Here is a 27333-nt window from a genome sequence, read left to right on the forward strand (position 1 = left end):
AGCACCACAGGCGACGCAGTGCTAGCTGAGCGAAAAGGAAATACTCTCAACCCGCGAGAGAGTGAGAGAAAGAGAGAGAAAATGATTACATCTCCATAACTGAGCAACTTGCTGATAGGGATCTCATAAATGCTAATTTGGCCGCCCTCGTTGCCATTTATGGTATAGCAATGACGTTCTCATCATAAATATCATTCTCTAAATCAGCAATCCCAGGTTGACTTTCTCACAAAAGTTGCCCAGAGGAACATTTTATTGCTAGGTGGTTGCTCTTTTATTGCTCAGGAGACTTAATTGAGTTCTCGGTTATGTTATATTAAAGTACGAACTTCAATATAGGTGTTAGTCCTAAAAATTCCGGAAGAGACTAAAAATATAGAAAGAAAAACTAGAATTGTTAACATATATATTAATGTTCTTATATTATTAGAAAAATTATCTGGATTTTATAGAGCAGATAATTTGTGAATGACTGGATGAGAAATGTCTAAATTCAGATTGAAATCTCAAATCTTGGCATTGTTGAAATCTCTTTTGAAACTCCAGATGATTTGAGGTCGTTAGAGTCTTTATTATCATGATGAAATCTGAGGAGCAAAAGATAGCCACCTTATTTTTTAATGCAGAAGCAAGTTAATTTCTGTGAATGTATGAGACTTCTGATTCATTTGCTTTAATAGGAAAATAATTAAAGAATTAATTAAGAAATTAAGAAAAATTACACACTTCACTTTTTAAAAGATTTCATTTGAGATTTATAATTTCTTTAGGTGGTCTCAACAACCACATGCCAAACATCAAACTTGAAAAAGTGAGTGAAGAGGACAAATATAACAGGATGTGTCTCATTATCCCTCCTTGAGGTCTCCCCATATGGCAAAAGCCATTTTCAAATATCTCCATATCCTCCAAATCATTTAAACACTTCAAACACATATCTGACCTAGGTCTGGATTAGATTGAATTCCTCCTGGCTGAGCTTTAAGTGTAAATGGTCTTTAAACTCTGTTTAACCTGTATTAAGTATGTGGCTGCTGTACCCACCCAGCAGACCGGGGTGAAGCGAGCACGCTCCCACGGTGGCTCGGTGCCATACGCTCCGTGATTGACAGGAGCTGATTAAGTCGACTGGCTTCGCTGCATTTTAATACGATAAGGTGAGAGAGAGAGGCTCGGCTCAGCAAGTGTAATGGGGTCGTTTCTCTCGCGCCTCTTCGCTGTCTGTCGCCCCACTTTCTTGATTTTTGCTTTTTTCTCTCCCTTGCTACCTAGAGCCTTTTTATCTCATTTTTTGTGCATGCACTGTTAGTGAATTGGCTGTTGAGTATGTGACGTGTGCTTCTGGGTGAACGACAGACGGTGATATGAAAGAGAGCTCCAATTAAAAAGGCAAGTGAAAGGAGATAGAAGCGAGAACGACCATCCGATACGTAAAGTGCATGTCTGGATGCCTGTTAGTGTACCGCCACCCCTGAATATTCAGATCTGGAAATCCCATTAAATCCGACACCATGAACACATCTGGCCTGGGTGCCTCTCTGCCCTCTTCCCAGAGATCTTTAAAAAAATTATCACGTAATGCTTTTTTGATCACCCCTGCTTGAGCGTGAGTGTGTGTCTGCAAAAACCTGAGTGATTCATATGTGAGAAATCTTACATTTTACGATTAACCCTGTCATCTTGGCTCAGAGCTTTGGTGCAGGTCTCTATTTAATAAGCAGAACACTGTTATCAAGTCTATGGCTCACCTCAGTGTCTGACACACACATATCTATCTTTACTCATCATGACAGGACTCCTCCCAATTCACTGCTTCACACACACATTTTCAGTCAGTCACAAAACTTTTTGTTTAGGGAACTCAGGAATAAAAGACACAAATTAGCATCCGCTGCCATTAAACATCCAATAATTTGTCACTGTCAAACACAGTTTTTGTCCTTAACCTTTATGAAAACAGCTCCGCTGGTGTGTGAAGTGAACAGCTGCAGTCTGATACAAGTCCAGGCGGTGCTGGTTCTCCTGAGTGATATGTGCTTCCTCAATTCAAAATCCCTAACCTGGTCTAATGATTACTCATGTCCAGGGTGGTTTGTTTACGTCTGTGTTTAGTCTCACATAGCCAGACTTTTGACTACTAGCATAATCTGGTCCACATTACAGCTTTTCTAGCCAAGAATGGCACACAGAAAGAGATCATCTGACAGATGTGTTTGAGGTCAGTATTTTATGTTGTTTACTTTCTTTTTTTTAAAGGTCATACGATATTGAATCTTTTACAATGTATTGAAATAGAAAACCTGAAACTCAACAATATTTCAAAATATTACTGTTTATATGGCACTTTTTAATCAAATAAATGCAGCCAGCCTTGGTGAGCACAGTTAGTGTGTACTTACGTGTGCATGGCATAGAGGCGGGGTCTGTCTCAGACCTGAAGAAGCCTTTGTCACAGGCACAGGAAGTGGATCCCTCCCTAATGGAGTAACTGTGCAGGGGACACTTAGAGCAGCTGTCGTCTGTAGCCAGCGCTCTGTAGTAACCGATCTTACAGGCTGTGAAGAGAAAATAAGTGAGAGAAAATTGAGACGTTAATGATCATGAACTATTTAACAAATGCTGCTACAGTAGCTCATCCTTTTGAGACAGAACTCTTAAGTCTTTCACCTCCAGCTATCATAACGACACTCTGTGTCTGAGTGTTTATGTCATGTCTGTGAAACACACTGTAAGGGAGTGGTGTGGAATGTCTGAATGACAGACAGCAGTGCACAGCTTTATGACACTCTAATGAAGAGAGGAAGTGATAGTAGAGGAATGCACAGTCATTAATCCCAACACCCAAGCCAAGCCCTTTCTCTCTCCCTCTCAGCATTTGTTCTCTAGCTCTGTTTTCTCTTTCAATCTTTTCAAGTTTGTCCGCTTTATTTTACTTCTCGCCCATTTTTGTCCTCCCTCCAGCTTTATTCTTTTCTTCCTTTGTTTGTTTGTCTTTTTACTTCCTTCTTTTTTTCTGTTGCTCCTTCTAATATGTCACACATACAAACACAGCATAATTTCCTATTTACGGTGACAGAGACAAAGGAATGCTTTGAGGTCTTTTATTGACTTTTTTTCTCAACAAAGCCATCGATACCCGCACAAGTACAGATAGCATTTGAACATGAATAAAGCCGCAACTTATGACATTTATCTAAGAGTTTATTGATCTGTAGATAGTTTACAGATGTGTTTCACTAAAAGGTCCTATCAATATAAACGCTCCATGCGGAATATCACAAGTCATAATAATGCTCTTAGCGATAATCATACATGCTCTTAGCAAAGCATTATGGGAAAGAAACACAAGGCTTTTATATGACAAATAGGACAAACAAGATTTCGTGTGTCGAGAGGACGGCCCTTAAAGGGCGGTCACACTGGGCTTTGTGTGTCATTCACTTACATTCATATGAATGCAAACAATTGTGAAGGATATTTGTCTTTCACTGCCTACAAAAGTTTGGGTTTGGTGAACTCTGACCTGCAAGTTTGCAAAGAAAAAAAGACGTTAGACCAACAGAGGATCTGAACGTCACAGACTGGCCTCTTGGGTGAAAATCAAACATGGGGGAAACTCTCATTTTGGTGTTTGCATCAGTAATAGTACGAAAAAAAGGGAACTTCAATTAGGAACACACTCGTTGATTAAAAAAAAAGAAAAAAAAAGAAAGAAAGAAAGTTTGTACCAATTTGTCAATCATTTGCATTCCTTTCAATCAAATGCTTTACAGTGAATTTAGGCATTAAAGTGTACAATATGAAAGATAAATATGGTGTTAATTTTGAGATCTGCTAAACTATGATATTTAACAGTAATACAGTATTAAGTATATTAGTATTAAGCACTAGATTATATATAAAATAACAATACAAAAATAATAAGAAACAACTAAATAAAAAATAAAAAAATAAAAAAAATAAAAAAAATAAAATAAACTGTCATACTTCACTCAGCATTTTCACTTCAAATGAGGATAGAAAGGTTCCCTGCATCTCACAAATATAAAGGACAGACAAGATGCAGGAGGTCAAAACCAGGGGGTAACACATTATAAGTAACGTGTTATGTAATCAGAATACTTTTCAAATAACTAAAGTAACACATAACTTACTTTTTCAAATAAGCAATGCAAGTTACTTTGTTTTCCCATTTATTCACTGACTCCTCTCCTGTCCCCGTGTTAAGATAAATTGGGAGTGACGTGTTGGGAGCATGTCCTTCGGGCTGAGGCTTATTAATTTTATTTTTCGTGTGAAGGGGCCTTTACAGTTGCCAAAAATAAAACTTTAGTTTTTTGGTTATTAGGAATTCATATGCAAGCCCAGCTCAGATGACAAAAAGTAACACAAAAGCAACATAATGCATTGCTTTCCTTAAAAATTAGCGAAGTTCGAATTAGTTCGTTTTTTATGAAGTAACAAAAGAGTGCAATGGATTACTTTTAAAAGTAACTTTCCCCAACTCTCGTCAAGATATGGTACTACAAATAACTGTCCCTCATCACTCTTTGCCTCATTCTCTTTTAATTTCTCTCTGCTGGACAATTTTTTAAATCTCACCCTGGAGCCGCATTAGCGCTCCCCCTCAGGAATCACCACCTTCCACTCTCCTTCATTTCTCCATTATATCTCTCCCCCATCACAGTCTGCCAAATCACTCGCAATCAGCCACAATAGCATGCTTGATCAGTGAAGAGAATTAACGTACATCTTCTGAGAGGAGATTAACACAGTTCTGTCATTTTATAAACAAGACAACAGTAGGGGGTGAGGAACGGAAAGACAGAAAGAGCCCAGGGAGAAGAGATGCAGCCCTGGGTCGCGACCTCCTCTGGACGGTGTGCTTTATTGTCATGTGTTGGAGGGGAATGACGGGAATTAGAGCTGGTGGTTTCATCTGATCAGCTTTGGTTCATCTTAACGCCAGCTGGAGGACAGAGTTAATTGAAGAGGATTCTTTGGAAGCTTAAAACCACGGTAGGAAATTGGAGGTGTGTTCAAGAGACCTCGAGTGCAGGAGCTTCGGTCTTGTTTATAAGCGAACGCACTCGTTGACTTGTAGCACTTCTCTCAAACACTTAGGATATCTAACACCCTCCACCTGCTTAAGAGCCTGAGTGTTTTCTCAGTCCTAGACCCTTACGGAAGACGACCAGCTGTCCCCTCCCTTCCTAAGTCCTCCATCCTAGGTCCCTCGTGAGACCCCTAACAACTCCTGGTTTCAATTCCACACACAGCTCTCATCCCCCCTACAGATCTGACCTTTCCACTCTCTCTCCATGAAGCCTATGACAACTGGGCTGGACAATAGCAAGACAATCATGGTCTCATTGTCCACTCCGGTGGACGATTGAAGAGATGAGCTTACTGCCTGTGACATTAAAGGGGTCGTAATTACCAGCCCATGCCCCAATATTCAGGGTCAGCGCTCTCGTCCACCATGAGGACAATGTTCATCTCAATGAAGACATCTCAGATTGAGCCTTGAATGCTTTCTGTGGACTTTAGAACTTAAAACAGTCACCTGTTGTCTTGCATAGAAAGACATAATATAGGGTGGAGTTGAGGACAAAAATGATCGGGTGCATTGTGTTGGGAAGCGAATGAATTATGGAATTGTACAAGGTATGCGTGTCGGTTTATGAGTATTGAAAGATGTTCCAGGTGGGACAATAGGACAATTAGATGCATGTAATCCGAGGATATTCAGACATTCATAGATGGACACGAAAAGAGGTCTGATGACACTTGTGTCAACATCGGTGGTTTCTATTCAGATCATTGTAAGTAAATAAATAGTGGACAAAGAGGTAAAACTGCAGGAAAAAATAAATAGAAATGTGAGGAGAAGTGAAAAAAAAAATACAGCCAGAGAGGGGGACAGGAAAATGAGAGGGAATGGAGCTTCAGCACTGGGTGGTCTTCAGAGTGTGTGTGACCTCTCGGAAATTCAACACTGACTTAACTCTGCCAGGTTATATTTCTCTCCTCACACACACAAATGAAGTGAGACTCTTTCCATCTATATCTCTCTGTTTTTGCTAGTGTTTTCTTTCTCCATCACCTCCTGACACTGGTATTAATTTAATTTTAAAAAAGTAAAAAACAATTTGTGAATAAAAGTTCAGTCTCGTGTTCAAAAGAACAAAATTAGCTTCAGGGGAAATTTGAGCAAAACATAAATGAAAAGGGGGGAACAAGGAATCTATTCAGTAAATGTGCTTTCATAGTGGTTTATGTGAAGGTCTTAAATAATAATAAATAATATATATATATATATATTTTTTTTTTTTTTATGTTTTTTTTTCTATTACATTTTTTCTGCATTACACCATAAGTGCATTAAAAATATGTTGAAACCTAGAAATGTGACTGATAAATTGATTAGAAATTGAGCATATTGGACATTTTGGCTGCTTCTCTGAAGAATGAGAAAATGAAAGTCTCTTTCGCACACGCACACACACACACACACATACACACTTGCCGAAGGCAATGAAAGTGAAGTCAAGACCTGTGGGTTTGCTAATGGCTAACATATTTATGACACTTTTATGATGTTAGCTTATCTCTGAAGCCGCTGCTCAGGAGGATCAACAGCAGCTTATCCACCTCTCTCTCTCTCACACACACACACACACACACACATTCACATTATATCATGATTTACCAGGTTCAAGTCAGAATTTCAGGGACTTTTCATTACATGTATGTAGTTTATAACCTTTTCACTGCAAAAAAAAATGCTTTAACTTACACAAAATTCTCCAAGTTGTCTTTTCAAACACTGCTTTCACTCTTATCTGATGCTATGCCTGAATGAGCGGAGAAAGAAGTACAGCAAAAACAGAATGAGAAAAAGAAAGATGATTATCATCTCTGGCCTCCAGCACGAACACACCAATTCCCTCATTGATCGGTTCCTGCCTTCTTCTGCTTATTAATTACATCTGCAGTGACTGATATACCTTGATCCACACGCGGCATGCAAGCATTCCTCATCGCCGCAGTGTGCGTGTGAGATGATGCTGTGATTGATGTGGCTCTAACCCCTGTGAAGCTCGTTTGTCAGCGAGGGGCCAAGCTGTGTCAAAGCTTACTGGCTTTAATCTCCATATATTCGCCTAGGTTTTATTTATCGCTCTTCTGTCTGTCTCTGCTTCTGCGTACCCTTCCCTTGCCCTCTCTCGCTCTTTCTGATCCCCACAAACCTGTCAAAAGTTTCCTCAAACTTTTCTAAAGACAGTCCCAAGGTCTTACCAAAGTAATATGGAGGTACAGCTAGAGGCAACGTACACAAAGGACGTGTGTTCACCTTTATGTGTGAGAGCTCTGCTCTGAGGTAAATTATTACGTGGCCATCTGCTGTACAGAGATGTGTGTGTGTTGCTGTGTTTTATATAGAGAGCCGTGTAAAGCTTTGAAGGAAAGGCAGAAGGAGGCAAAGCAGCACAGACAACAACTCCAGGGTAGGCCTTTCTGAATCACATCAAGATCCCAGCCAGTGGTTTGGATCTGATAGGAAGGAACTCCACCTACACACACACTCACAGCATTTCAGGAAGTTCTTTATGAAGGGTTAGCTCAGGCAGGTGACAAGAAAACACCCTTTTCTGTGCTCAGTCCACTGTGGGGGGAGGGACAGTGCAGCAGCAGGGATGTGGAGTTGAGGTCTTTCTAAAATGCAGCTCATTGTCTTGTCTACTGTCCTCTGAGGGGAGCGGGCAGCTGAGAGAGGCAGGGGGCCAGGCATCTCACATTCCTAACAATTCCTGCATAGCAAACATGGAGGAGCTGGTTTGCAATGTGTGTGTATGCGAAGGCAAGTTTCATCTGACAGATGCTAATTCAGTCATTACTCAATATCATGTAGTTAAAAACATGTTAGGGTTAGATATCCACATATATAATTTAGTAAAAAGAGGTATAGGCCACCATTGATCAAACATCCTCAACAGACTTGGAATATAGTGTACTACTTTTGTATAACTGATGTTTTTAACACTTCATGGTATTTTGTACCTTGGTGTGCAATGTAAATAACCTGGTACTGGAATTGTTGTGCCATGGTATTTACATGCAATATTATTTTAGATATTATTATAGCATTTATTATATTACAATTACAGTATTTAGAAATGTTCCTTTTTTAACTAATATTACTATTTTACTTTATTTCAGTTTTTTTTTTTTTTTTTTTTGATGTCATGCTGCTTTTTTTCAGATGTCATGCTACTTTATTGTACTGAAATGGAATTTACATGACACTCTGTGGTACTTAAAAAAATACAAATAAAATACAATGGCAGTACCATGGTACTTTTCTTTTAGAGCATATTTCATGTTTCCAAAAATATGCTACTACTAAGATAAAAGCTCAAAAACCTCTCAGTCTCACTTTCTCTGTCTCTTGGTACTTTACATCACTTTCATCACTTTTTTCTCTGTTTGTGTCTTTTTCCACTACTCACTCGTGGTCATAATTGCCTTGCTTCAGAGGGCGCAGAATCATTGTCCCCTCATTGCAAAGCTCACATTTTTCCCCTCACTGCAAATGCTCTGGCCAGCAATTGCTTTTCTGACACTCCATAAACCACCCCCTTCTGCCCTGTCTCTTTCAACACATCTCACAGGCAGGATTACTCTTACAATCATTAGCAAATAGCACTCGCTTCAAGCAGGCTTGGCAATAGGCTCTCTCTGGACCGCTATATTAAATTCTGCAGAAGGGGTCAGGGCGGTGCATTCGGCATGAACCCTGGCTAAGTGGTGCTCTCTTAAAGAGCTGATGCTGCCGAGAACGGGTCGTGTCCCGTCCACTTGTTTTGTTCAGCGGCCAGACCGCAGAGACTGCAAAGGGCTACTCTCAACTGGGCCACAGCCAGTAGCGGTGGGACGTGCTTTGACAGCTCATGGTGAACACAAAAAGTAATTCAAAGACAAACCCCTTAAGAAATGTATGTTTTAAAATATGAACTACGGTTTAGCCGTGGTGTTTATGTGGAAAATGCAAGTTTGAGTTCTGCTCCTGATCCTTTTCCACTATCTCCTCCTGATCACTCTCTGTTTTTCTTTTCTCTATACTACAGAAAAAATCTAAATTTTACAGGATAAAACCTGCAAATGTTCATAATACCCTTATAAATCTCAATGTCTCTAAGTTATAGCTTTGGTTTTCCAGACAGTACCAACGCTGAAGTTGGTGAACCTGGACAAATGAAGGGAACGTTTGTACGATGCTGTATGATGCCAGAAAAGGTCGTGGTCTCTAGGTAGAGATATAACGACTGAGAGAGAGAGAGAGAATGAGAGGGAAACAGAGAGATAGAAAAAGGCCCTTATTGATTCTAGGAGCTTTTGACATGCTAATGTTCTCCCTGTCGGCTTCAGTCCCCCACCTCCTCTTAGCCAAGGGCCTTCAAAGGGAGGCTGCCACACAAAGACAGTGAGAATGCACTGTGCTGCCCGTTGAATGGACGCTCTTGCTTAGCGTGCAATCTGTGCCTTAAAAAAAACTACCAATAACGGCTCACGACATGGAGAACACTGCATTGGAGAAACAGGCAGACTCTTTAAATCTCAAACGGAATGGATAAAATCTAATGTTTTGATTACATGCATCAAATCAGAGCCAAAGAAAGCAGTAACAACTTACAGTGAAAATAAGCACCATTAAGACTATAATTTTTTCCCCTCTCAAGTGAGCCAAAATTCAACACTGCGCAATAATTCCTCGGACATACTGAATGCACATGCATATGGGTTGTGGTTACTGTGAGTGCCTCGGAGCAGAGGTGTGTGTGGACGAGGTGGTGAGCGAGCAGAAAACGGTCCTGGGTTCTCGGATTAATGTCAAGGAGAGGATATTAAATGGTAAATGTGTCAACTCCACGGCAATGATGGGTGAATTACACTTCACAATCGTCTCTTTTTTTACGTTTCTGCTTTGCTTTCAGTCACGTGCGTTCATTTTTGAAGGTTGAGGAGTACAAATATAAATGAGGGAAGTGCATGTGCGGTTAGACTGCGAAAGTCTGTTTGTAAGCACACACAAATGCACTTGGGAGTCTGTTGAGAGTAACACACTCAGCTTATTTAAGTAAGCCACATGTGTTAGAGGAGGCCCACAACATTGTAATCCTGTTAAATGTCGGCAAGAGGAGTGTGTGCATGCTAAAGCATAATTATAGAATTTGGTTCCTTACTAGCTGATCAGTTTAAACGTTGTAGTTTAATAACTTGTGAAGATATATTTTCCTGTAGTTGGTGTTATGTTATGTGCTGAATAAATAGAAAGTCGTTTTATCTGCAAGAAAAAAATAAAGAAAAAAAAAACTTCTCAGATTAGTCTTCTATCCAGTGATCAACTGGAAAACTACACTGTTTTCATCTCGTATACCCTGCTGTTAACATGACAGAACATTAGTATTAATAGTGTGCAATGTTGGGGAGGCCATCTGAAACTTTATCTTGCCAAGCTGCAAGTTACTTGTGGTTTAAAAGAGATCAAGCTACCCTTAAAGAGAGAGAGAGAGAGAAAGAAAGAGAGAGAGAAGTTAGCTACACAACAGGCTACTAACAAAAAGTGAAAAAAATATTCTTAAATATCTATTATTTTGAAAACCACTGAGCAACTTTCAAGCTAAAAATGCAGCTTAGCTACTTTTTCTACTCAAGGACACTGAATTATGCTGTGATTTCACACATACATTTTAGCGACAAAAACTTCTAAACAATGTTTAGCTACATTTCAGTGCTTCTATATAAGGCTCAGATTCCTGTGTTTCGAAATTCCTTGGTGAGATTTATCCCCACAGAAGTGCTTCAGCAAACTCTCTTCAACTTCCCCTCCCACCTTTCCATGTCTTTCTCTCAGCGCTAACAAAGACATAAAGTCAAAATTAATTGCGTTAAGTGACAAACCGAGTGGCTTTTTCCACAGCAGCTGGTCTGGGAGAGACCAATCCACTCTAACGAAAACCCCAGGAAAAGAATAAACCCTCAAGTCTAATGCCGAGCATTAGATTCAGCCATGCTTCAACCCCTCCAAATAATTACCAGTATTAATGTGCAATGTGAAGTCGCCGCTCTGACCCCTCTGGGCTAAACACTAGTGTTGCCCTGCATTGTCGAAGCAGGTCTGCCGACCCCGAAAATAATCCCATTACTGAGTCTTTCCCGAGTATGCTAGCGAGTATGCCTGTTTGTGCAATGGAGAGTGCTTTTGTTGACGTATATGAATAACATTTCTTTCATTCACGTTTGCATATTTACCTAAGTGAGAAAACACTAAGTTACTTCAGTTCTTGTCATTCACAGTACAGAAAAGGTTTCTCATTTAGTTTGACTTGCTAGCAAGAAGATTAATTTGTGGCATCAATCATCATGAATAAAACCATTCATATTAGGCCTTCATAAACACTTCATTAGTAGAAAAGAACTACTGCATTCATGGGCTCCATCTGGTGCATTTGTACAGAGAAAATTTTGGCAGCGTCCTAATCAAACCTGAAGACAAAAACGCGCAGCAGCCATGCTGACTATAAAGTTAAATGTGCCCCTCTTATAAGTATAAAACTTCAGCTTCAACGACTCCTTCAGAAGAAAATGATGGCTTGGGCCTCCAACACAGGCTCAGGATGACCTATGACCTTTTCCGGGTGGAAGCCAACTTAAGGGCTTCATGTATGCAGTGAGAAAGGAAAGAGCGAGGCACTAACTGACAGGGAGGATGGCACAAAATAGCTGGGTTGGGCGCTCATGACTGCCGCTGATGGACATCTTATCAAATGAACACAAACCCTATGGCATGAAGCATGTGTGGAGAGCAGTGACTAAATGGATGCTGGGTTAATCAGGGAGAATGGGAGGACAGACCCTCGAGCAGTGAGTCAATATGGCTCATCCACTCGAAGAGATATTTACCCTGGAACATGTACGCTGAGACAGCGCTGTCCACACCACTGTACCACTGACGCTAAAGGAGATCTGTGCTCAGCTCTTCTGATCTAAGGGATCTGGACCGCCGGTAATGAATGTGTGCCAGACGGCATAATTAAAATATAATTAAACACCAGAGAGATGAGTCTAGTGCTATCAGAATTTCTCAAAAGGGAACACGGGCTAGTTCGCATTAGCAAAAAAAATGCTTAGCATGTAGTTTCATCAGACTTTCTTGGGAAATACTGTGAATTTATCAAGGACACTAGATAGCTTGTTCTTAATCTGGGTATTTCAAACATTTTGCCTTACAATTACAACGTATACGGATGATCTCATATCATGGTACGGTATATACCATGCTATTGAACGGTTACCATTTGAACATATAGTAAAAGTAGCGTGTGGTCTCAGCAGCGTGTTAATTTATCAATGGCACTACAGTATCCATTAATGTTTCCTTACAAAAATGTACAAATGATTGTATCAGAAAACCATGGTATTTTGATGTAAACTATGGTTCTGCAAACACCCCTTAAACATACAGCAAGAAGCAGGGACATAACTGAGAACATCTTCAGGGTTCCTAGAACACAGCATCTGATTTACCATGGTAATACCATATTTTCCCTCATGATCTGTACATTTCTCACCTCATCTCAGTCTTAAATAGCATTAGCATGGGTGCAAACAGTTTGGCTAATCTGCATTAGCAAAACAGAACAGAACAGTCACCACTTCTGAGAAATGCTGTGAATTTATCAATGATGTTAAAATACCAAAATTAAGTTTTGAAATTATATTTTAAAAAAAAAAAGTTTGTGATGTTCTGAAGGTAGAGTGACTGGATCAGAAGGTAATACTAGGGTACACTGAATGCTGTGATAGCAAATACCATTTGGATGAATGGTAAAAAAGGACACTTGTCACCTCATCTATGACCTAAATTATATTAGCATGGATGCTAATAGTCCGGGAGGAGGGCGACAGTCACCTCCATCCCTCACCCTTCCCACCAGTTCTGTCCTTCAGGCCGTTTTCCGCCCATGGTGCATCCATCACATCATGACAACTGAAAGGCCGTGAGCTGTCAGGGGAGCTTCCGTATGGAAGCACCGGATCATAATAGACAGGAAGAGGTCAAGGAGAACAACACACACATGAGCAAGCAATTGCACACATACAGCCTGTAAGAGAGCAACACAGATAGACCAAAGCATCTGAACTCTGCATGTGAAACGCAAACGTCAGACTCAGCCAATTCAAAAGATTTGGATTTAATCATGCGAATCATATTCATTTCAAACGTATACAGCATGCTGCCATGATCACAGAGTGAAGAGAATGGACCAAACCTTCGCTCCTCTTGCCGAAAGGATGAGCCGCCCACTGTCTTTGAGAGACAGGTTTGCTGGCTTTGCATTTCACGGACAAATATGCAAATTACGTATTTGTTTCATATCAAAGAGAACCTCTCTCCATCTCTCTATCTCTCTTTCCCAGGACAGCTGACAGTCCATTCAGGGGATGTGGAGGGGCTCATGGGGAGAACTAAGAAGGATCGTGACAGGAATCAACATATGTGCTTGCCATCAAAAACAAAAAAGGAAAAGATGAATATTTATAGGTAGGAGCATTTTGGCAGGCGACTATTGTTTAATAAAAGAAAAGAGCAAAAATGACTCACAGCTGAGGATGATGAGTATCATACACCTGCTCATAATTATGACAGCAGTGAGATACACATGCAAGCTTTTTCTAATTTTGCACACAAAAAAAATGCATACAGGTGCTAAGGTGCAAAGTTTACACCTGAAAAAAAAAGCTGTACCTCAACAACAACACATGATAACCAGATCAATACCTCCCATCAAGTAAACCAATATATTTAATGTATGATTAAAGCAAAAATCTACTTTTGCTCAGAAAAGTCCACACAAACAGCGTTCTCTTGAGAGTCCATCTCAGCTTACATACATAAATAATGTCTTGTCAAGCATCGTTTTCCTTCCAGTTACACAAACCGCTGTCTGTTCTGATTCAAAGAGCAGTGTTTCATATTATCACACCTTCCCATCATGCTCTAGTTTTCAAACCCTTTATCCTTTCTAATTACTTAAATATGCATGAGCTGTTTTACATTAGCACCCATTAAAAAATAATATGGCAGCACCATGGTTGAATGATGTATCAGATGGCAATTTGATATACATTATCCTTCTTGAATTGCAAGATAAATTACAAAAACACCATAGTATCGCTTACCAAAAAGTTTCAAGGTACTGCCATAATTTTTTGGACATGGTTTTACCATGTTTTTTGGACATTTACCATGTAATACCATTGCATCACTTCCTACTGCGATGGTACTACTGTGGTGCAATGGCCTTGACATATACCAAGTGTGGGACAACAAGTCTTCACAGCCCCGCTGTCCAGAAATTAATTTACTAAGTTACTTACCATGATACTACTATGTTACATATGTAAAAAAAAATACCATGTAAATATTAGAAAAACTAATTGTACTATTACGGTACTATCATGTTTCTTGACATTTTGACATTTCTTTTGAAATATCTTGAAATACCATTTAAACACTATTGTACACAAATTTCAGTACCAAAGTATACTGTCAAAGTACCACAGTACTAATATGTTTGTTTGATCATGTATCATGGTAATTGCTCCACTACTTCTTTTGTACAAGATACTATCATGCTATCAATTTTTCAATAATAAAACAGTCCTTTTTTGTTAGGTGCTTATTAGTAAAAAGAGATAGATTTAGAGTTCGATTTTTCTCCATGCAGTCTTGTTGTTTCACTAAACTATTTGTATGTCTATAGTGTGGTGAAACAGTGAGAATGGGCTGTCATTCTCCATTGCAGCCTAGCACCTCAGCGTGCTTTTACACATCTCCAGCTCGCCGTACGCCCACTAGCAAACAGAGATTTCCTCTCTGTCCTCACCTCCTACTCAACACAGCAGATGAGCAGTGAGAAAACAACAAACTCTTATATGGATGAAAAGACACAAAATCCTCTGGCCAAGTCTCTGCTCCATTCACCGATGAATGGCGGCTGTTTTGTGGCCTTCTCTCGCTCTTCTGTTATTGGACCTGCCCGTCTAGGCTGCAGCTGTCAAAATTGTGACGTCTTAATAAATCTCGGCCATGACCCCCGTCTCTCAGGGAGTAGAGGAAGATAAAGCCAAGGGTCACCCCTGACCCTGTCTAGTGTTCCTCCCCTCTCACCCCCATCCCGGATCACAGCATCCCAACAATTGGGGAGAGGCTCGCATTGAGGTCTTCTGGGGTATGGGGGCTTGTATCCCTTATCTTCAATGGTTTTTTTTCACAAAGTCCTCAGGACACCCCATTGAGAAAGTTCTCCCCTCTCCTACACCCTCACATTGAAGGTGAACCTTTGCATCCTTCCCCTGGCCTGGGCTGCACACACAGACTTATTAAACTGATAGTGACTCCCATCTGCATGCTGGGAGAGAAAGCCACCTTTTGAACCCGCCTCAATGTGGAAACAACTGCCTGTTGCCTTGCTGAAGACAGCGTGTGATGCCTTAACCAGCCATTGATGACAGGCTCAAATTGAAATCAGACAGATATAAAGACGATGGTCTAAGGATATATAAAGAAACTTAGAGCCTAGGAAATTTATGGAAGCTGGAATTTGGCTACTAAATATATTGTGAATTTTTATTTGTTTTTTGGTCACTTTTCCCATTGACCAGCATCAAAAAATGTATGTTTTTAACAATAAATAAGGATTTTTTGGGAAAAAAAATTCGGATTTTCACTAAGACTTGTCATATCAACGTGTTTTTAGCAATGCATTTTTATATTTTCTAGATTTGTATTTATTTATTTTTTTAATTAATTTTAAAATGTATATGAATCACATTAATGGACATGCAAGATCAATAAATGTAAAATTGGCAATGCAGCACTGGTCTGAAAGAGCAATGAGTGATGTGGTTTTGTGAACTAACATGAAATCTGATTCTTAAGAGTTCAGTCCTGTACCCAGAAATTAAACAAATTATCCTCTACATATATCAGCTTTTGGGACTTGAAGGGTTTTTTAATTGATGTGTGGGATGGGAAATGAAACCTGAAAACTTTTGCCTATTACAAACAACAGAAATATTAAAAACACCTTCTTCCAAATATCTCAGAGTAATGAAATCATCATTGCAAGCCCTGAAGTGATTTAAGTAAAATGTTCTACCAAATGTCTATGTGGAAACACTGTTCTGATCTCTGTAAATTACAGCCTCTTTCCTTCATTTAAACATATCTGAATGTCAAAAGAGAGCAGTGGGAGAGAGAAGGAAAGTTAAGAAGTGAGTGGGGAACCCGGCTGTTGCCAGCGAGCTCTGCTAATAAAAGAGTGCATGAGAAAAATGGCCAGATCTCTGAGAATGTCCTTTCCCAGTGTACCCCATTCAGCCACCCACACAAGCACATCCACTGAGAGAGATCGCCCACGGTGAATGCTGACTACCCCCCTTGAGCCTGCAGGAACCCTAAATTACAGCCTGTATTTGTCATGCAATTAGCCCACTGAGATAGCGCTCATAAATAAAGGCAGTTAGACTGGCCAGTCGGCCATTTATCACCCTGCTCAAGCGATGACCCTCTTCTGGACCAGACAGAAAAGAAAGAAAGGGCGTGCTCAAACTGTCTACATGTCCTATTGGCTCTTCTCTTTTGCCTGCACTGACCTCAGAATTACCCCAAACAGTATGTCACAGCTTCTTCCGTGCCGTATGGCCTGACTACGGACACTGGGAATCAAAGCCAGCATGGAGAAAGGGAAATGGCCTTCTGGTGACAGAAGCAATCTATCTGATCCTCTCCTTTTCTTCTTTTATCTCTCCTGCTCTTTCAGGGTTTTGCCAGTCACATCTATTCCCTTTAATGTGAACTGAAACCCGTTGCACATGCTCTTGAGAGATAGCAAAGGAGAAGGAGAGCGAAAAGGGTACGAGAGCCTTAGCCCATGATCTAATTAAGAGGATTCTGCTAATAAACCACACGGCTGTTGCTCCAACAAAATAATTAGCACCAACGTTTCTCATGCACAAATCCACAGGGAGGTGTTTTGATATCAAACAGGGCGATTCATAATCATATCCAGACCTCTCGAATAGCAACACTAGCTTAATCCAAAGTGATCTGCGGAGTACCCAGCTGTCTATATTTGTATAAACTCTCACATCCCTGAAGGGGGAAAAGTGTATCCGGGTCAGCTTCTCTTATAATGATCTCATGTTATATTATAGAATATATCGCTGCTGAGAGATCAGGGTATTTTTTTTTTTTTTTACTTTCCATGTGGGAGGTGCATAAATCTCGACTCATAAAAGAACCTGGTGAAATGCTCTGTTGGCAAAAATGGAGCGAGGGCATCATCTGAGCTCTTACCTTGGCATGTTCCTCCATATTCCTCATAGCCAGGGTTACACAAACAGTTTCCAATAGGCACCAGCCATTCTCCATCTGCTCCGCAGTACATTTTAGGGACCTCACGTTCCTCTGAATTGTCCACACAGGATCCACGTACCTCCACTAGCGATGATGTGTCTGCCCCAGTGGTGGTGTCTGGAAACTGCGCCAGGTTGCGTACGGTGAGGGGGCATTTCTTATAGAAGATCCGTACAGATACCAGAGCGATGCAGGCGCCAACATCCTGGAACGCCAGGTAGAAGCCCTTCCTTGTCAAAATTCCCACATCACGAACTTCCGTGTTAAGCTTCATGATACGGTCTCCTATGTCCACCTGTGTGAAGCTCTCGTCGGCTGCGATTGTGTCGATTTTGGTGAACTGGTTCTCTCGAATGTAGCGCTCTTTGTCATTGTTGGACTCATAGTAGTAGAGGTTAAAGGTCTCCTTACAGGTTCCCATGACTCCTGGCAAGCTGTTGCAGTCACGCAGAGTGAATTTGATCTCGATGTAGATGCGCTGAGCTCCACCACGGGGGATCCAGTCCGTTCGGAGCCAGTTGTTCTGGTTGGGTTCCATCACGTTGCATACCTGGTAGGTCCTGATTGGCGTATTCTTCTCATCCATGATGCTCACTTCTTCCCACTGTGAGAGAGATGGAGGGAAAGACAGAGAAGTAAGTAGGGCTATAGAAATTCTACTGGGGAGACTTTTGTTAAAGCAGGTGCACACAATTCCAGTCCCGATGCTGAAGATGTTCCACTAACAGCTGCAATGATGCAATGATTTCATTGATTATAATATGATAATGAGAATCTAATCACACATCTACCAGATCTACCAGATTCTGTGCACTTATATGCATGTGCTACTCCAAAAATTAAAGAGACAGTTCACCCCTAAAAAAAATTTTTTGTGTTCTATCAGAAGAAAAAGTCATACAGTTTTAAAAAGGACAAAATGATGACATCGTTTTTATTTTAGGGTGAACAATCCCTTTTGGACAAGTCAGTCTTTACACTGTTTTAGCAAACAAAAACTTTGGGCATTAAATAATCATCATAATCGCGATCATTTGATTGATCTAAGCATTGTTAAGATCCATTTCTGCACATCAAAAAAGCAAGTAATGTTTAATCCTTCTAAATGTTTTGGGAGGTAGCTGTGGCAACATGTAAAATGAAATTGAAAATAAGGCCAAAATATGGTTTTCAATAATAATACACCACTGCAAACACCTATACCAAACAAATGCAATGACCAGCAATATTTACAAGTACAACCTGACATCCTGGTCACCATTAATCCCATATTAGGCCATTGTAATACTATGGGGGCTAGAGTTTGATGCTTCCTTCTGGTGAGAGTTTCAAATGATATGTTCGCAGTGAAGTAGAGTTTTGAAAAGGCCTGTCACAATCTATGACGGTGTCTTTTCTTCTCGCTATTTCACTCTTTGTAAGACGTAAGTGTAGAAATCCCAGCTGTCACACCGATAAAGCTGTACATTTGGCCCATTTTCGTGAGGGAGGGGGCTCTGTCAGGACCCTGTCAATCAAATGGGCCGTTGAGATAAATCAGCAGAGGATTGAGGAGCACATTTCTTCAAATACCAAGTTCACCATTAAACCTAAAACCAACCAAAGCAGTATTTAGAGAACAACGTTTCTACAACAATTTTTGTTTCTGATGAAGGTCATGGGACCGAAACGTTGTACATATATATGTGCAAGTATCCATAGTGTGCAAGACTGTTGAGTTGTTGTTGTTTTTTTTGTTTTGGCCTTGGTTTGGTAGGTTTTCCTATCCATTACCTTCAGGTTGATAGATAATAGACAAACCAACATTGTTGGTTAAGACATCTATTTTGTTAATACATCATAAAATTTATCACAATAACAATAACAATAAAAGTGACTAAATACAAGGTGCTTGTGCTACTTTAACACATTTAATTGCAATAATAGCATAATAATTATCAAGCATGAATATTAAATAAACAAAACTTTTTATATAAAACACATAATGTGTGTATAATTAACTTGAGGTATATAGCACTGACATTTATATATATATATATATATATATATATATATATATATATATATATATATATATATATATATATATATACATATATATATATATATATATATATATATATATATATTATTAGCACTTAAATTCTTAAACATTAGCAAATAGCCTTTTTACATCAGCCTATCTGTACTCATTTTAGTAAGCCAAAAAGACATGCCCTCATTATCATATATACAAAGTACAGTACACTGAGCACAAGAAAATTCTCAAATTTTAAGATGCCAGCCCATAAATGATGTAAAAAAGGAAAAATTATAATTACAAAGCATACTAAATTAATTTTCCTGAGCACGAGCTCTTAAACTCAAGTCGTTTCTCAGTCTGTATGAAACATCAAATTATAAGAACAAAGCCATTTAATCTGTCAGGGTTTATAATTATGAATGTTTGTATATGTCTCATTAGTCGTCTGTGTTTCATCTATGCACTAATGCAGAAAATACTGATAGCATACAGTGTAATACCTCTTAAACAGGTTTTTCTGTGTGTGTGTGTGTGTGTGTGTGTGTGTGGGGCTCTGACATAACAGGAGGCCTCGGTTAGATCCTGTACCTTCTTACATACAGTGTGAAGCAGCAATTCTGCTGAGCTCAAAAAACAATTTTTTGATTTCTCTAGTCTGCTTTTTCATTTGCAAATATAATTTTCAAGACAATAAACACTTTCGAGAATTGCAGATAAAGATTTTTCAACACATATACAAACGTAAACGCAACATCCTCTGTAGACTCACCCCTCCTTCTGTTGGACTCGCAACCCATTTCAGTTCTCCTTGCACAGTTCTCGAGTCCAGCAGCGTCACTGCCGAAAGACAAAATGCCGTTGAGTTACTGAAGATGGATCATCAATCTCCTTATGGCTAGATCAAACTACCTCTTAACTTGTTTCTGTTGTTATGCTTTTGTTCTGCACAGAAATGCACACAGTTCTGATTTAGGCTTATAAGGCTATTTATTGGATATGGTTAAATAATGCAAGTGAATATTTGGCCAAAATATGTATTTTGTCAAATTGTATTTCAGCTTGATTATGTATTGTTTTAATCAGTATTCTGTGTTGGCGATTTTTCAAGTAAAATTAGGTCCCTTGAAAGTGGAAATAATTAGTGGAATGAACGTGCAAAGAATAAATGAAAAGCTTATGGTCAAGTATTTTATTTTTTTTGCAGTATTATTATTATTATTATTATTATTTGTAAGGGTTTCAGAATTTAAGATGAGCAGACACAATAAATGTGTGTGTGTGTGTGTGTAGCCTATACATACATAGGCTATATTAGATAGATAGATAGATAGATAGATAGATAGATAGATAGATAGATAGATAGATAGATAGATAGATAGATAGATAGATAGATAGATACTATATATTAAATTTAAGAAGTTTAAAAGCATGCAGAGTAATGCGACATTTACTTGAATTTAATTGAGACTACAACTCTACATTATATACTGCAGTGTTTGTGTCGAATTGTGCGCGTCTCTGAATTTCGTGCATTTCGCTGCTGAAAACACTCCAAGAAAATAATAAGTCGTGAACTACTTATATTTTCATTTCTGGCCATCCATGCACATTTCATGAAATATAAATGGATAAATAAATAAATGTGCAAAAAATACGTTCCAAAATTAAAAATCGTTTGAACCAGAGTGTTAACTCCCAATAGAGTCCGAGCTTAACTTCGTTTGATGGGGGGGAAAAGGCTGAGTCTTCCATTAGATCTGTGGATTAAGGAACCACAGACACTTGGAGATGCCAAAAGGGACTTTCAGAGAAAATTATATAATTCCTTTTCGCTGACGAGATAAAGTTAAAAAAAAAAAGAAAAAAAAAGAAAAGAAAAGAAAAAACACTCTGCAGTCATACACTGTAGGCTACCTCTCTATGCCTTCCCATGTCGTATCCCAAACAAACAACAAAATAACTCTGGAGAGATTTTCCCTGGTTAATCCTTACCTTCATTAGGAGGGTAGACCCGTGCGGTTAATGCGAAAGTCGGTATCCATATTATAAGCGCAAAAGTCGCTGTGAACACAAGTGCAGCCATTAGTGTCATTTTGTGTGCGTCTCCTCCGCTCCGCGCGCGGACCGAAGTTGCGTCTGTCCCGGTGGAATCAGTGTTTATCAATGATGCACACAGAGCGCAAGCTGAACACCGCCGAGGGGCGGATCTTTACTGCCTGACGTGCCGGTCACCAAAAGTCAACACCAGTCTGTCCATTCGGTGAAATAACCAACCTATTTTTTTTTTTTTTTTTCAGGTATATGTTAAATGAAGAATTGTATAAGTATAAAAAACTCTTTCTTCTTTCAGTCTTTTGCGTATCATAAAATCCCACGCTCGCGTGTGTGTGTTAGATAACAGAGTGCGCGAGTGACAGAGAACGCGCTAAAAAGAAAGAGAGCGGCTGTTTGTTAAAATGCTGCTTTTACATACAGAACACTGTCCAGAATATATTGGAAATACCCTGACCATAAGTATTATAGCTGTATACGTCATACATAAGTATGTATGGAGCGTCCAAGTAGTCGTTAAAGTTAAGCTTAACAGCCATATAGTGGGAAGAGCAAGTGCGCCTTCTAGTGTTTGCAATTTTTCTCTTAGTCACAACACTCGAGCAAAAGGTAAGTTTCTAAACTTGCTAGATCGTGTATGAATTGGCCTACTTCTATTACATTATTAACAGACCATTTATTCAGGAGAAACGGAATAATCCAATAACTATTAGGATTCGAACATTACCAATCAAAAAAATATAAGTGAATGGGGGAAAACGTAAATCTGCCCACTTTCAATCCTGATTTAAACTGCAGTTAGTTAGAGCTAGCGTTTCAGTAGAGATAAAAGTTACTTTTTCTTGCAAATCGGATCTTTTAAACAATTCATTTCAATATGGGTTTAAAAGAGATTTAGCAGTTATTTTGCATATCGGTAAAATTGCGTCATTGACATAGCTACTGGCGTGGCACATTACATAAGTTCAAATAAACATATTGTCAAGAGAACCGCTTGGGCCGACTGAATTGTTCAGACAGGTTTTGTTAACCGGATCACTCAACTTTAAAAGAAGGATTCATTCGCGAATCTGGCGTCGCTATTCAGCATGTGTTGCTGCAAAGACTAAAAGTTATTAAATGTTAGGGTGAGACCCTTTATGTCTTTATCAACTGGACGCCTACACTTCATGACCTCTCCTGTGCCTGTCAATCAATCGTTTCACGACGCCCACGACCAGGTTGCGCTCTAAACGCGTCTTTTTTCATAGTTGAATTCCATCAATAGCAGCAGATGCGCCGATTTCGCTTCACGCTTTCCTCTTACAGCATGCGCCCACCTGATGAGCCAATCCACATCCTGTAATGGGGAGCGGGGCTCACTGTATGCTGACAACTTTAACAGCAGGGTGTTTGCATATCGATGGGCTGCAAGGGAGTAACTGACTTGAGTTATTGGGTACCGCCCACAAGACTGATGCATCTGTAAGAGAAAAGGCATGTTTATACTTGAACATTAACAGTTGTAGCAGCACCTCATTGTTGTGTTACTTATGATAAATGTTGATGGCTGGAAAAAAAGCTTGACATAGTGTTTTTCTTAAATAAAAAAAAATAACCCTTGCATGATATAGCTTAGCCACAATGATTAACAAAATGTTAAAAAAAAACGGGCACACTTTGGCATCACATGGCTTTCTGAAAGCATTAAAGACACGATTTTTCTCATTATACCAAACAGTTCGGTTTGAAACTTATTATATAGCTTAACATTAACCTCAAAACCTCAATTTAGGCTACATTTACAGCCCAATTAACCATTCTGGTGTTGTTTTTATTTTACAATTTCTTCAGTTTATGTTTTATGTTTATTTAATATGTTTATTGTATCAATCAGTATTATATGAATTGGGGATTTATTGCTTTTTAGTCTCTGAAAGAAGGTGTGAGCTTAATAAATGTTTCTAAAACAAAATTTACAGGTTGATGATCAACATTAACTGAAGGAACCTCCTTCACTTAACATTTGTCGTCTATAAAAAAAGTTCACTTTTTAGTATCACGCCACATTTTGCACCATTGTCATAGAATGTTACAGATGGTAAAAAAAAGTAGTTGTAGTCAAGTTGTTGGTTTAAAGTTGGTCTCCGTGGATTCGATGAAGACTTGAAACATGTTCCGCCGCCGTCTCAGACTTTAACATTCAAGATCCGTCTGACCACAGCTAGCGTTTCCTGTTTATGTATAGGCCAGAGAAGCTACGTTTTTGTTCTTTTCCATACACATTTGGGGCCTCTTTGGGATCTCTCGTTCTTAATAGCATTAGGCTGAGGAGCAGGTGACGTTCGGGACTTTGTCTCTAGGGCCACGATCGAAAACGCTTTGTGGCAACGCCGTTGCTCCGGCGAAACCATCTCGGTCAGCATAATGAAGTCGGGAGGAGCATCTGGCGTTCAGAGATGGGCGTCCAACATCGATTGTCACTCAGTTTGTCGAAGAGAATGGCATTTTATTTTCTCAATCTGCACGATAGACTGCGCAATCATAAAAGTGCAATTAGCTGAGGTGGAGGCAGTTCACTCATAGCAGTCTCCGCCAATCGCTTCTGCTCATATCGGTGAAGGCCTATTGATTGCGTTATGGCCAGTGGGCGGAGAGTCGCCACAGCCAGGGGTGTGTTTGTGCGAAGCTTTGCTCTGGGCCGTTGTGTTTGGTCATTTGTGTCACAATTTTTTTGATTGATTACCATCAGATCATTTTCCATTCTCTTTCTGGATTCTCGGGTCTCCTGACTGAATTCCCTGAACGGCGCCCCCACACCCGGTTTTGTTCTCCGAGCCCCAGATGGCTTCTGCCCACACATCTGTATTGTGCGACGCTAACACAGGCCTCCAGACAGAGTGCACCCTGGACCCCCAAGGGACACTGTGCGGTCTGTAATTTGCCAACTTCGAGCAAGACAACAGTCTTCTACTTTCTGTACGCCCCTTGTTCGGGCCTCTCAACGTACACTCGTATCCGTTGGAACTCCACTCTAATGCGTATATCCTGTGCACATGCAAACGTTAAACATGTGATGAATTGGTTAAAATTTAGGAGAGGCAGGCAGGCAGGCCAAATTAAATGGACGGGCTCAGCAGTCTGAAGAAGTGTGTGGGTGTTTGTGATTGAGAAACAAAGGAACTGATGGAGAGCTTTGGGCTGGTTAGTTTTTTCTGTATTCCCTTTGCCTTAAAATACAGTACAGGAGGTTATTTCACCCTCATCTCAATTGAGATGTGACCGAGTCCAATAAAATAGGAGATTGATTGGTTTTCCATCTTCAATAATGTTGTACGCTTACTAGATGTTTTCAATAGCTTTTCAGAGGAGCCTAATGAGGAGAGAAAAGTTCCTTTGTTAGAACGTGCCTGTCTTTCAGTAAATCCAAAAAGACCTTGCTGAGGTTTTTGCATAAAATCCTCTCTCTCCTTCTGATAAAGATGAGGAATGACTCATGGTCTCCCTTTCTCTGTCTCTATACAGTATGATTTCCCAAAGACCTTTTTGTTGGAGATAGAGTCCTGTTCCCCCTCGAATGGTGAATGGATTCGAGACTCTGCAAATCAAACACAAAGCTATCAGCCCGGCTCTATGTTCTCAACCGCTCATCCCCGATAGAAGAGAAATCAATGGATAGCATAAGAGCTCCTAATCATCGGCCATGATGTTTTCCCAACTACAGCATCAGATAACCAACAATCAATGTATCAGACACTTGAATGGAGTTTGGACAGTTTTTATGTAAATGTTACTTGCACAGTAAATGAAATGTGGAGTCTCTGCTATTTGTTGAATTGGTTTAGAAGAAAATGTCCCAATTGTCCACTGAATTTTCCTGAATTCACAGTAGTGGTCGATATCAGTTTCTAAAAAGCAGAAGCAGACATTTATTTTTCATCACTTACTCACCATCATGTTGTTCCAAACCTGTATGAATTTATTTTCTCTGATGAGCGCAAACAAAGATATTTTGAAGAATGTTGGTAACAGTTGATGATAGCCAATAACTTTGAGAGTCAGAGATCAGTGACTACCAGCAATTCTTTGGTTATCAACATTATTTAAAATATCGTCTTTTGTGCTTAACAGAAGAAAGAAACTTACACAGGTTTGGATCAACTTGAGGGTTAGAGGATAATGGCAAAATGCCCTATCCCTTTATTGTCTAATGCATACTAGAAAAATTACATGTTCTTCTACCGTTGTCAAAAGTTAGTTCAGTCAAATGACCAAAAATTTATGACCAGATTTAACCCAATCTATCACTACTTCAAAGCACTAGAGAGCTTTCAGACCCCACAGGTGCAAACATACTACAGAAATCACCAATCCATAAGTGTGGCCACCGAAGGAAACGGTTGCATACAGTGGCTCTTTATTTTTCCCAGACCTCCATTGGCAAACATCCCACAGTGGTGTGGACTCAGCGCCACATGGCCTCAAGGTTTGCTGTAGCATGGTTTCTATTTGCTAATTCTTTTCCTCTTAAGAGTTTTAAATAACAGCCTAGTGCCATCCACAACCCCAAAGCAGTAAAGCAGGCTTCAGATGTGCCGGAGTGGCTGTTTGGTGAAGACGGATAGACTGTGTAATGGTGCAGGGTGTCCTACAGCATTTCAAAAATAAGTAGAGTCATTAGTATGGTGAAGGCATCACTGCCGGTCCCATCGCACCAGGCAGCTGTCACGACTGTACAGAGCAAAAACTCAGGATGAATGAGGAACGAAAGGGAAAGAGAGAGTCACCCGTGACTGTAAAACACATTACAATATTCGAATACTCTAGAAAGCTCAATAACCTCTACCTCTGTGACTTATGTATACCATTGTTCAAAAACTGAGTCATCTGATCTATCATAGAAAAAAACTGCACTCCGCCTTTTGTCATTTGAGTAAGCTAACTGCCACGACTGTTTGTAGCTCTAACCTTGAATTATTTCAGTGCAGCTTTATATTGCTTTGTTTAAATGTCCTCTGCCATTTGTCTGAGAGGTAAAGTTTGACATGCAAACAGAGACTCACAGTGGCAGCAGGTGCTGGCAGAGAGGCAGGAAGACAGCGAGACACTTTGTTGTTTCAAACAGGATGCTGTGCCAATTTCAATCCCAGCATAAAGTCATGTTTAGACAAATATACTCAATTACAAGCACTATTTCATTAGTATTCACAGTATTTGTATGTAACTTTTACACATACTGCATCTCATTTTCTTGAAAAATAACAACTGACTTTTTTATATATACCAAAACCTACAATATCAACACATTGACAACACCACGGTTGCTTTGATACATGTAAAATTTTATAAATCTTAAATAGGCGCCCAGAACATGTTCAGCAAGTTTGATACTAAGACACAATATAGCAGGACTCTGATTTAGCACTGAACGAAACTGAGAAAGACCCTTTTAAAAACATTTAGCATAAATGAAATCCAGATGTGAGTCACTTATTCTCTTTGAATGGACTCAATTAATTATAATAAAACCACAACAACTACGAAACCCTGTAACATTAACATGTTGCACTCATTAAGCTGTTTTACTCATTTAGCGATATGTGTGTCAGAATTGTTCCAACCAGACTTGAAAAATCACACCAAACAGAATGAAATGTCATAATGTCAAATTAGGTAAATGCATTAACTGTGAAATAAATGTGATAATTTTAAGCATACTCAATTAGTCTAATTTATTATGAATAAGATAAATCTAACCTATTATTCTCTGAATTCAATATATGACCCTCAA

At 39.5% G+C, this 27333-nt stretch overlaps 1 protein-coding gene across 2 annotated transcripts in view; it reads right to left on the reverse strand.

Annotated features, from left to right (window-relative positions):
* The window catches only part of epha4a (eph receptor A4a), a 35231-nt gene extending 13233 nt beyond the window's left edge, over positions 1–21998 (reverse strand). The window contains exons 1-4 of one of the 2 annotated variants that reach the window (XM_052531072.1): positions 21504–21998; positions 20281–20348; positions 17429–18092; positions 2400–2555 (exon numbers count right to left, since the gene is read on the reverse strand). In XM_052531072.1, the coding sequence (XP_052387032.1) occupies positions 2400–2555; positions 17429–18092; positions 20281–20348; positions 21504–21603 (988 nt within the window). In that variant the 5' untranslated portion in view covers positions 21604–21998. The remainder of the gene's footprint in view (positions 1–2399; positions 2556–17428; positions 18093–20280; positions 20349–21503) is intronic. The other variant, XM_052531080.1, reaches the window with a different exon arrangement.
* Positions 21999–27333: the final 5335 nt, after the last annotated feature.

Source organism: Carassius gibelio, chromosome A2 (genome assembly GCF_023724105.1).
Source record: "Carassius gibelio isolate Cgi1373 ecotype wild population from Czech Republic chromosome A2, carGib1.2-hapl.c, whole genome shotgun sequence".
Classification (NCBI taxonomy): Eukaryota; Metazoa; Chordata; class Actinopteri; order Cypriniformes; family Cyprinidae; genus Carassius; species Carassius gibelio.